Below are 12,528 nucleotides of genomic sequence, written 5' to 3'. Positions count from 1 at the left end.
TAAATATGAATGAATGAGTTCAATTTGTATATGTGCTCTTGAATGTGAATCATGAAAAGACTGTCTGCTATGCTTTCCTAGAATGCAAGCATCACATTGTTTAAGTTTCCTAGGAATTGTAGGCAAACCAGTAACAACATTTTTCTTCAATAAGCAGAGGTTGTCATAGTTCAAGTGTCCAAATCTAGCATGCCATAATAAACTTGATGGAAATGTACCTTCTTCATAATGAGAATTGTATGAGAGATTTTGTGCACGAGCAAAGATACCCTGCAGCTTGAGAAGCATTTCTTCTTCTATCCCTGTCATGACAAGTGAGTGGTCTGATGCTTTTCTCACCTCAAGCTTGCCATTAAACATATGAATGGAGTGTCCTTGCTGGTAGATGTGGACCAAGGACAACAAGTTTCTCCTCAGCTGTGGGATATAGAGAACATGATGCAGAAGAAAGTCTGGAAGACCAGGCAATTTAAGCCTGATTGTGCCAAGCCCTGATTACTTGAGTTTTGATTTGTCTGCAAAGTATACTGCTCCATCAACATTGTCAGTAAATTCTTCAAAAAAATCTCTTCTAAAATTCATGTGGCAAGTTTCTCCTGAATCAAGCAACCAATCATTTTTCCAAGAAGCAAGTGAACCATTAAATAAGTCTTCATTTACTCCGATATTACAATGTGCCACAACATAGTGAGCGGATTCAGGTGCTTTACCTTTCTCTTTGTCATTAGTTTTACCTTTGGGTTGTGTTGGATACCTATACCAATAGGTTTCATATTTCATGATTGGCCAAAGAAAGTCCAAATATGCTCTGCTTTGGTATTACAAAGATCCCATATTTCCTAGAGAACAAGAGGTGTGTAAAGTGTTTCAAATATTGATGACCTTATTCCAATTTGGATGGATGATTCAACAGTTTAACCTGGATCATGCCATGTTTCAATTTTGATGTTATAGAATAGAGAAAGAAGTCTGTCCAAACTGCTTAATCTTGGCAGACAAGTAGTTTAGGTAGAGAAGTAAAGGTTCCCAACAGTTTAATCTGGGACCTTGGAAGAGATAAGGCTAGAAGTAGATAGAAAAGAGTAAAGAAAAAGCCAAAGAAAAGAAAAGGCAAGTAAGGGTTTGCAAGTCCAAGTGCACCCTCTAAGGAGAAACAAAAAATGCTAGGAAAATAGCTGGGTAAGCAGTTGTGGTTGCAGAAAGGGTATTTTCACCATTATACACATGTCAAGAGGTGTTTTGCCAAGGAAAAAATCTATCAATGCACAAAGTGGTTAATTCCATCAAATTACAGCAAGGAGCATGACTAACCTCCCTCTCCCCCTTCATTCCATTACTAACATTCCCTTTCTTTAAGCTGAGATTTATGAAGAGAGATCATGGTTTTATGATGGTTCTTGTTCATTCAGAGGCCACAATTCTTGTCTAAGATCTTTTCATTTTGATCTACTCTCAAAACTAAATCAACTTTACATAAACTCAGTAAAATCCCCTTCATTTGCTCCCCTCATTCATATTAACCTCTAATTCTACTATATAGCTCCCTTATCTTACCCCTCCCCTAATAATACTAACACTATGGTGTATAAAGCCCCAAAATCTTATAAATACTCCTCCCCTTGGCATTATAGCCATATGTTCTTCAAAAGGAACCAAAGAGACCTCTGGTCACCTTGGTGAACCTATCACATCCCATTCCCCCTTGCTACAAGCCAACTTGCTCCTCAAACCACCAATTGCATTGAAAAAACCCTTGAAAACCCTCTTTTACCCTTAAAACCTTTGCAAAAATTACCCAAAGTCTAAAAGCCCGCCTCTGGCACATTTCCAAAGGTTAGCGCGCAGTTTGATTTTATAAAAAACATTGAAAAACCACTAAAAAACCCACAACCCAAAGTTTTCCGCCCGCGCATATAACCCGAGCATGTTGATGCTCCGCCCACCGTCGGATCAAGGCCCGAAAATCCGACGATCCACGATGATATCGGAGCAGCCCCCGCAGCCGACCGTTAACGCCCGAGAAGGTGACGTTGCGTCACGTCAGGGCCACTCCACGCGTCGCGCGATGAAGGCTCTCGGAGCCGGGTCTGACAGTTCTGAGACCGTACCTAAACCGCCCCGAGAGACCGTAGCGGTTAGCCTTAACCGTAACCGCTACGGTCCTAACCGCCATCTGTCTTCCACTAATGCTTCGCCACGTCATATCCGCTTGTCCTCGCCCCTATTATTCGTCCACCTGGCCGCTGACATGGCTGCCACCTCATCGCCCCCATGGACCAACAGTGTACTGCCACGTCACCCGATGACGTCAGCTGACGTCACCTCACTTTGACCCACCAATGACGTCATGCTGACGTCATCACTAAAAAGCGCCAAAATGGTAAAAAGGTCCATATTAACCCAAAAAACCGTGTTTTTCTCACTTTTCACTCCTGTCGCTACTTCGGCTCTGCATGGCTGTTTACGTCCAAATTTTCGCCAACCTGCTCGATTGACCGAGGCGACCTCCACAGCTCCAACCGTGCACGCCCATGCGACCTCCGTTCGTCAATTAACAGGTATTTACCGCTTGCTGCCCTCCATACGCCTGTTATTGAAATAAAAGTTACTCAGAGGGCTAAGGAGACCTTAAAAATTATATTTTCACCGGCCATTTCCCTCTGCACATCCACATTTGCAACTGTGAAGTCCAAAAACATCAGCCGAGCCTTAATACCTGTAATTTCGCTCAAAAACACCATCCACTGCGTGTTCCCGGCAAATTTCTTGTTAAACTCAATTCACCCGCTAAAAGAGGACGTAGTGAGACCATAGAGAAGCCCTGCTCCTAAAAACAAACAGTATTTCAACTGCTGTTGTGTAAATTCCTCCTCTGGTATCTGAGATATAAACTGCTTTTACAGAAAATCACTTCTATTCTGTGTTGCTTCCATTAAACCATCCACCTGCAATTGTTGAACTCTGAAGAAGATCATGGAGACTCCCATTGCTCTCAACATCAAGCCCCTCAATGCCCCGCACCAGGAATTGGAGTGGAAAGCCCTGGGAGATATGGATTACCAAATGCTGGACTGGTTTCTTATGGGCTCCAAATACAATATCCAGATGCTGAATGAGTTGAAAGCTCAGCACCTGAGTGGAGCAGACATCTTGGGGATTTGGGACTCAAACCTGCCAATCTATAACCTCCCCCAGGTAAATCCTATGCCAGAGTTGATATACAGCTGCCAGGAATGCTATGACCCAAGCCGAAGAGCTGTCATTAGCCCCTCAGGCTTAGTTTTGTTCTAGATCACCTCAAAGACTATTAATGAGATGCTGCACTTCCATACTGCCAAGCAATTGACCCCCCTCAATATGCAGAGTTTGATAAAGAAAGGGAGCAAGCTGTCAAGCGACCAACTCATTAAAATTAATCAGCTGTTTGTAAAACCAGGCTCTGAATTTGCCAGAACTCCTCCTATTGGATATCAGTACTTGAATGAATTGGGCAGGATGTTAGTGGATTTGATCAGCTATGCCCTAGGATTCAAAGGAATGGAGGATGTGGATGAAACCATAATAGCAATCCTGTCTCTATTCTCTCCTGGTAAGCCCCCAGCTGTGCATTATGATTATGCTACATACATTGCAGATAAAATCCATGACCAGTTTATGAACTTAAAGAGAGAAAGATTATTCAGGTATACCTCATACATATACCACCTCTTTTTGTTTTATCAACCGGCTACCTTCTCTTTTCCTTTGAAGCAACTCAATGCCCAAGGAAATCCAAGATCAGTGGTGTTCTGGACCTCTGTCTTCCACTATACATCTGTGTCACCTTACACATACAATGAGTTCATTGACTTATTCATTTATCCAGCCTTGACAGTATTGCATGGTGTTCCTCCTCCAAGGCTAACTGATGACATGAAGAGAGTTCTTCACCTTAACAAAACCTACAGCATTGGTAATTGGTACTTCTACCAGAACCACACAGTCATCAGAATATATGGCTGTGAGTTGACACCTTTTAGATTGCCAAGGTATGTCCCCATGAGGCTTTTTGCCTTGGAATATTTCAGACAGTTTGGCAACTCAGACTACCTGCATTTTCAGAGCAAGAACAAGAAGTCACAGCTAAAGGTGAGGAGCCAGCTGGGTCCTTTCCTATATAACAGAAAAGAGGAGGGATGGAAAGAGGCAAACACTATCCTGGAAGGCCTCAGACTGCAAACTAGTTTTGAATGGATACCCTATGACCCCAATCATTTTGTCTCCCTCAGGAGGATAAAATACAAATTGGGTGGTTATGCACACAAGAGACAACTTGAGATTGAACAGTATGCCAATGCATTAAGCTGGGAAGAGGGTACCTTAGAAGAAGAAATAACTGCTGAAGAACTTCTAGAAAGAGAAGCTAGAAATATACAAAAGCAAGCTGACTTGGAAAATTGTGGACAGGTTCCTCATTCATACAGAAGACAGCTGGGAGCAGCTACTACATCATCAACAACACAGCAGCAAACTGCCGAGAAGGCACCACAGACAGTGAGCATAGATAAAGGGAAGCAGGTGGAACAGCCACCTCCATTGACAGAAGAACAAGTGGAGACATTGCTACAACAGCAAGAAGAGATGGAACAGCAGGAACAAGGGCAGCAGCAAGAAGAAGTGCCACTTAAGGAACAGCAACCCTTGCAGCAAGAAAGGGTGATTGACACTCCTAGTTCCACTGAGCAACAGGCTCAGAATATAGTGCCTCCTAGGGCAGAAACTACTTTTGATGCCTCGGTCCTCCAAACCCCACAAAAGGAGGACTTAACCAGGAAAAGAGATAGAGAGACTCCCCTGACTTCATCCTTCGATCAGGGAGAGAAAAGGCAAAGGTTGAATGACTTCCCAGAAGATGATGAGGCAATAAGACAAGCATCGGGCATGGGCCCACCCAGCCGAGAAGTATCAGCCAGTTCTTTCCAGCATGAACATGATAGAGCTATGGGAGGGGAGGTCATCTCCTCCAGCCAGCACAAAGAAGGACAGGTAAGCATCAAACAACAGTTTATCGACATTAAAAGGAGGAGTGATCCTATTAAAGTACAGCTGTACAATCATTTGCTGAACCTGGCTCCCACCAATCAGCAAAGACTCATGTCTGCCTTTGATGTAAGTGAAGGCAAAAATGATCATGAGTCACTTCATGCCCACAACTCTGCATCCCCAATCTACCTCTGATTACCTAAGGACCAACATGGAGGTTCTGGCCAAAGATATACACCCTATGGATAAAATCGAACTGCATAAACAAACTGGTGAAATGGTGTATGCCTCCTTGGCAGATGAAACATTGGAAAACTACAAATTGAAGAGCAGCCTTGATAATACAGCCTCTCAGCTGGAATTGGAGAGAGCATCATCACAGGCCAAGGACAACAGAATCAAGTCCTTGGAGGAGGTAATTATAGAAATAGGACATGATCCTAAAGATGTTAAAGGGATCCAAGAACTGTTAAAGATAAGGGATCAAGACATGGCTGCCTTAAGAAGGAAAATCAAGCTCCCAGCCACCATCCATCCTCAAACAGATGAAGTTGCTCAGCAAAGGCTAGAAAAGGATGCTACGGATTTGATGATATCCTTATACAAGGAGCTGGTTCGGACTCAAGACCAGCTAGGTCAATCAGAAGCTGCAAAGGCAGCATTACAGACAGCATTGAAACAGAGAGAAGAGGGCCAAACTTCCCAGCCCCCTCCGGAAGTAATCAATCTTGAAGAAGCTACTCCAATAACTACTCTTCCTCCTCAGCAGACGGGAACTACAGCACCATCTACAGCACCATCTACAGCAACAACTACGCCAACAACAGAGCAGACTCCTAGTCTGGATATGCAGAAGCTGCAAGCTGAGATCCGAGTTCTTGAATCCCAAATGAAAGAGCTTGATGAAGTCAAAAAGTCTTTGACTAAGGTGAATGAAAGATTTGATAAAAGCAAGCAGAATGAGGCAGCAAAGGAAAGAGAAATAAAAGCTCTAAAAAAGAGAATAGCTGAACTAGAAAAAGAGCTTGCACTAGAAAAAGTAACAGCAGAATTAAAAGCAGTCCTCTGGGGCAACATTGGTCGATCCATCACCAATCAGTGGCAGTATATTGAGACTATGGATGAGCAAATAGTACTCATCACAAAGGCAAACAAGGAAATACACAGAGCAAGAGCAAGCCTTGGCCACATGCCAGATGCTGCCAGCAGAATGATCAATGTTTTAAATAACAAAACTAGCTCTCAACTAGCTACCATGGGAATTACTAACAGGACTGAAACAATCTCAGTAGTTAAAAGAGTCCTGACACTAAGAAGCCTAGTGGGAACACTGGAGAGGAGAACACAGGACATGCAGACTGAAATCAACAAATTCCTGGACAGATTCCTGGCATTACAGAACAGAGGCCTCCCCAGCATTTTAAGCAGTGTAGGAAGACTGCTCACCCTGGAAAATTACATCAAAAGGGTTGATGCCCATGCTGCATCACAAATTGCAAAACAGCCCAGTACCTCAGCAGAAACAGGGCCAGCATCAGGGCAGAATTTGTATGATAGGGTGGATAACTTGTTTTTTATCATGAATGAAATTGATCACCTGTTTGATACACCACCAAATTTCTTTAAGTATACAGAAGCAGATGAGACTATGGGGGCAATCATAAATCATCAATTGCCCACACAGGAAGTATGGAGGAATTTGACACAGATAATTTTATCAGGCCAGAACCTGTAGCGTTAATTTTCTCCAGTTTATGAACAGTCATGCACAGGCAGAATTTTGGTGGATAACTCCACAAGGAAAAGACAGATGCTGAGCCAACTCAGCAAGGCTATTTACTCACCACAGCAGCAATCACAATCACAGGTGGCAGACCCAAAATACAGCGCGCGAGCCATAAAGTCGGGTTCTCCAGCATTTGATCAAAGTATCCCAACCGACTTAGCAGCTCCCAAAGGCCAAAATATCTTCTGACAGAACATCAAGACGCCTTTATCTTGTATTCAATGCTGTAATAAATTTCTTATAATAATATCTCAAAAGTTGGTGAGAACATTAAGTCTGAGATAACTTAGAACTCAGATATTTTTGTAAAATCGTATGTATATATTCGCCCCTAACTGAAGCTTAAGGGGTTGTTGTTATTTTCATTTTGGGCATCTCATTTGCTGTAAAATTCTCAGAGAAATAATACAAAGGGTGAATGGAATTTCCGAAGCTTGGCGTACCTTGATGCATTGTGATGAATGGTGAATGTTGCAGGATTCCAGAGTGTTTCATAAAACAATAAGTCTTTCTTAAATCTCTGTGTTACATGTTTTCGAGTCTTTTGTTCTCTTTCATTGTTTAAATGTTTTACACTTAATAGCAAAGTAGAAGAATAGTTCCAGGATTTAATCACTGATTACCCTGAACTCAATCTGAGCTATTATCCATGTTTTCTTCAGATACAGTGAATGAAGTGTAATTCTTAATTGCTGCACTTTAAAACTATATCTTCTACAGTGATAGATATTATCAGGGATTCAAGTTTCCTCCTGAGACATCTATCTGTTTCTCATACCTAGTTGGTGAAAATAATAGAATACTTTAGTGAAAATTCTTAATTGCTTTCACTGGTTTTTTCACCTGTTTGTGTTATAAATCAAAAATTTTGTTGTATGAAGTATCCAAATGGCCCTGTAAGTTTCACCAGTTCACCTCAAGGTTTCTAGACACCTACAGCCATAGACTCCATTGCCCAATGGTATTTGACTCTTTGAACATTATATCACAAGACCTGAAAGAAAATCTTCAACCAAAACATAAACAAAACCTGTGCATAATACCTAGCCTAAAACACTATCATAACAGATACAAATCATAAAGAGAGAGCCCTCTCTAATCAAAGTTTGGCTAGAAACAGTGATTAAAAGATTGGTTAGTGGTTACCCCGGCCGTATTCCCTTGGGAGTCATAGGGAACAACCTGGGTGTTAACAGGTTGGTGTCTTTCCTGCTTAATTATGTCCCAAGGTAACTTGTAAGTGGATGCATCATGTGATCCATCTCTTTTGCAGTGTATGCAGTGTAAATCTGACTTTTCTCCTTGAGAGTCTCTGCCCCCCTGCCTTTGAAATTTCTTCCTCTTCCTCTTCGACCACCTCTTCCTCTGGGAGAATCTTGAGAAAGATTCTTTTCTCTATGAGCAAGGCATACAGCCTCTTCAAAATACTCTGGAGATGTCTTCTTCCCAAAATCTTTCTCTCTTTCAGCAAATTTTTTCACAAGGGAGTCAAAGGTAATATCTTTGAGGTTTCCATTTGCTTGCAATGACTCAAGATAATTTGAGTAAGTGGGATAAAGTGCCTTGAGAAAATCTATCAGAGGAGTATCCAGTTCAACAGTAGTGACTTTGATATCATGCATTATAGATTTTACTTCTGATGCAAGAGCAAGAGGATCATTATTATGTAATTCAACGGTGAAGAGTTTAATCATGAGTTGAAAAACGTCAAGTGCAAAGTGTGAGTCATAGAGTTCCTTCAGTTTTTGTAAAGCTTCGAAAGCATTTGAAAATGGCGAAATATGGTGACTCACCTCTTCATTTACTGATGCTGCAATCAATGCATAAGCCTTGTTGTTCTTATTTGCCCAAATGACGAATTCCTTGTTTGAGGTAGGTTGTTCTGGCTCTTTGTCTCCATCTCCAACACACACTCCTTTCCATAGCTGATTAAAAATGAGAGTGTGTTTGATTTTCCTCGACCATTCTGGATAATTCTCCTTCCCGGTGAGAACCACTCCCACAATAGATATCAATGAATGCATTGTAAAATCTGTGTGCTGTAAAAAAAATTACTTCTGGTGGAAAAAATGCAGTTCTGGTGGTTGGAATGCAAAAAAAATGTAATCTGATATTTATGGGAAAATGGGATACGTATGGAGGCTAAGGGATTAACTTGTGTGGGGAGGGTTGACGGTATACCAACGAGGTATGGCAGTGTTAACCTCTATATGGAGACCCATGGTAATGCATGAAGGGAGTGTTAGGATTCAGTGTATTTAAGTATAAGTTACAGTGTTTGCCGGGCCAGCTCGAGCTGGGGTCTGCACTTTTAAGGTCAACCCGTCAATGGAGGTCACAACCTTCTTCAAGGAAAGGAATTCTACTTATAGATATGTCCGCAAGGATTGAAAGCTTACCTGTTTGTCTTATGAACAATGTTAATGATAAGGGGCGACCACATTTTGAGTACATTAGCAAAGTTATGTATTCAAACTCTGTTGGTAAGATGGAGCCTTCTCATGGATGTGATTGTAGGAGTGGCTGCACTACTGGCGACAAATGCCCTTGCGTCCAGCGTAATGGAGGTGAACTGTCATTCAATTCAAATGGATATCTTGTCAAACTGAAAGCTTTGGTCTATGAATGTGGTGATCAATGTAGGTGTCCTTCAAGTTTTTGCAATAGAGTTTCGCAGAAAGGTGTGAAGAACCAGTTGGAGGTGTTCAAAATAATGGCAAACACTGGGGCGTGCGGTCGTGGGATCTGATTCCTACTTCGAACGTATGAACCGGAGCAAATGAAATGTTAAACAAATGCACCGTAGAGATCAATAACGCAGGTATAACATTATGAGAAATGACAACACAGGTGTATAGAATGCAGAGAAGGTGACAGTTCTACAAAATAGGAACAACAAGAAGGAGTTACAAAGTAGAGAGGGAAGCCAAAAATGGCGCTGGCTTTGATACCATGTCAGGCGAGGAGGTAACTCCTCAAATCAAATCATGTTATTCATTTAGGTTGTTCATTATTATATACAACAGGGAATGACTGTTCAGTTCATTTCCCGGTGACTCTCCATCTTCCCTATTATTTATTTACACTAATTGCAGTTTTTCACCCAATCCCTATGATTAGGTGTCAAAAATATTAATATTGATCTAAATTTTCAATTTTTTTGATTAAAAACAATTTTAATTCATAATTTTTAATTTTTACTTATAAAACCTTACATTTTCAGTTAAAACCAAAATAATTCAAATTAGGGTTAGTGATTAATTAGAATGTGAGGTGTAGAGGGAGAGAAGTAAGGTTAGAAATGGAGGTGAAAGGTTTAGCGAAAAGAGGGAAGGGAGATGTTAGGAGAGGGCGATTTAGGAGGTTAAAGTAGGAATCCAATTGTCACTTATTTTCCATCCTTCATCTTGATTGAGGTTGTTAGGGTGTTTACCTATTTCTATGGCTTTTATAAATTTTCTATGGTGATAATGATCAATTTTGGCCACCACACTTAAGTTTTCAATAGAGACATGATGATTGGTTTTACTGGAATGTTCAGCCAGGGCTAAGGTTTTAGAGCGGTTGTGCAATATGTGAGCAGCATGCTCTTGAATCCTAGTAAGGATAGATCGATCGATTTCCCCAATGTAGGTTTTTCCGCATGAACAAGGAACCATGTAAACTCTTGTGTGGCATTTGGGATCAATAGGATCTTGGCACAACGAACAGGGGGGGTTGTTGCCCCCCTTGTGACCTCCCCACGCGTGCGACTAATCGTGGCAATAACATAACACACACCCAACATTCTCCCACTTGTTGTCTTCTTTTCCACACAGGGGGTCACATGAGTGCTTAGTCATTGGTCCATCCCTGCAATGCCCATTGTTTCTCTACACCAAGAAAACTTCTTAGTGCTCACAGACTTCCTCAATCCATTTGCAACATTCTTCAAAGTGTCCAACTTTACCAACAACACCAATTTTTCCTCAACCATATCCCTCACAAAGTGATACTGAACATTAATGTGCTTTGTCTTTGAATGATAAATAGGGTTTTTTTCCAAGAAAAATTCATTTTGGTTATCACATTTTATCCTTATATCTCATTGTACTAACCCCATACTTGAACACAATCTCTACAACCAAACTGCTTCCTTGGTTTCATGAGTGGATGCCATGTATTATGCCTCTGTAGGTGAAAGTGCAACTACAGACTATATTTTGCTCATCCCACTGACTGCAACTCCAAAGAGGTTAAACACATACCCACTTGTAGATCTTCTCTAATCCAGATCTTCAGCACAGTATGCATCAACAAAGCCACGAATGTCCAAAACTCTTCAAATCCCAGTCTTCCTTGGTAGTACAAACCATTGCATACATCAGGCTACCAACTGCACTTTCATATGGAACACAAGACACGTTCTCTTCCTCTTCTTGTGTCTTGGGACACTTTTCAACAAATAATTTTACAACTACATGAATAGGAAACTTCACTGGCTTACTATCCTTCATATTAAACCTTTTCAATATTGTCTCGACATGCTTCCTCTTTTCCTGATCTTGTTTAATTTCCATGCCCAAAATATAGTTTGTAGCACCAATATCCTTCATGTCAAATTTGGAGGACAATTGGGTCTTCAAATCTGGATAATTTCTTTGTCATTTCCAATCAGCAACACATCATCCACATACAAGACCAGATAAATAACATGGTCACCAATTAATTTAAAATACACACAATGATCCACTTTTATCCTGGTGAAGCCAAGTCCTCGTATATATGTATCAAATTTATGATACCAAATCCTTGGTGATTGTTTTAACCCATACAAATAGCTTTTTTAACTGCATACCAGTTATTTCTTTCCCTTCACCGCAAAGCCTTCAGGTTGCTTCATGTATATCTCTTCTTCTAGATCCCCGTGAAGAAATGTTGTCTTCACATCCATCTGTTCTACCTCAAAATCAAAAGAAACAACGACAGATAAAAGTAATCTAATAGAAGCTACCTTGGAAATAGGAGAAAAAATATCACCAAAATCAATTCCTGGCACCTGGGAATAACCTTTTGCTACCAACCAAGCTTTGTATTTCTCCACCTTGCCTTCTACATTCATATTCTTCTTAAACACACATTTGCTTCCAATGGGTTTCCTTCCAGCCAACAACTCCACCAGATCCCAAGCCTTATTTTTGTCCAAAGATGCCATTTCATCAACCATGGCCTCTTTCCATAGTTTTCTATCCTTTGAATCTACTGCCTCCCTGATAGTTGTGGGATCATCATCAGAAAAATATAAAGAAAAAATTGAAATGAAATCAAATGGACTATACCTTTCTATATGCCTTCTTTCTCGAACTGATCTTCTCATAGCTGGAGTTTGTGGCTCTTCATCTTCTGATTCATGTTCTGTTGTAGAGTTTGATTCTTCCTCCTTTAGCTCAAACTCTATCTTCTTAGGTTCCTTTGGTAGGACTTCATGTTTAATAACATATTTCACCTCTATAAAAACCACATATCGGTTGCTCACAACCTTCCTTGTTTCTGGGTTCCAAAGCTTATAACCTTTTAAACCATCCTTATACCCAATGAAGATTCACCTTTCAGATTTACTTTCTAACTTGGTCTTTTTATCCTTTAGAACATGTACATATGCGTCACAGCCAAATACCCTCATATGTGAAAGAGAGGGTTTATTACTTGTCCATACCTCATGTGGAGTCTTATCCTCCAAC

General features: G+C 40.8%; 1 protein-coding gene across 1 annotated transcript; it reads left to right on the top strand.

The window, feature by feature from the left end:
* The first annotated feature begins 9,038 nt into the window (after positions 1-9,038).
* Positions 9,039-9,557, top strand: LOC149242402 (histone-lysine N-methyltransferase, H3 lysine-9 specific SUVH1-like). The gene has a single exon (XM_089370819.1). It carries the CDS (start codon positions 9,039-9,041, stop codon positions 9,555-9,557), a length of 519 nt encoding a protein of 172 aa, XP_089226945.1.
* The last annotated feature ends 2,971 nt before the right edge of the window (positions 9,558-12,528 follow it).

The sequence above is a fragment of the Pinus tabuliformis genome, chromosome 8, assembly GCF_031772625.1.
Source record: "Pinus tabuliformis cultivar Carrire ecotype Pingquan chromosome 8, CPIR1, whole genome shotgun sequence".
Lineage (NCBI taxonomy): Eukaryota > Viridiplantae > Streptophyta > Pinopsida > Pinales > Pinaceae > Pinus > Pinus tabuliformis.
Note: the sequence above shows the minus strand (reverse complement) of the source record. Positions and strands in the feature narration are given on the sequence as shown.

Excerpts from the sequence above, each read along its gene's own strand:
- LOC149242402 (XM_089370819.1), top strand. The coding sequence starts at position 9,039 with ATGAAGGGAGTGTTAGGATTCAGTGTATTTAAGTATAAGTTACAGTGT.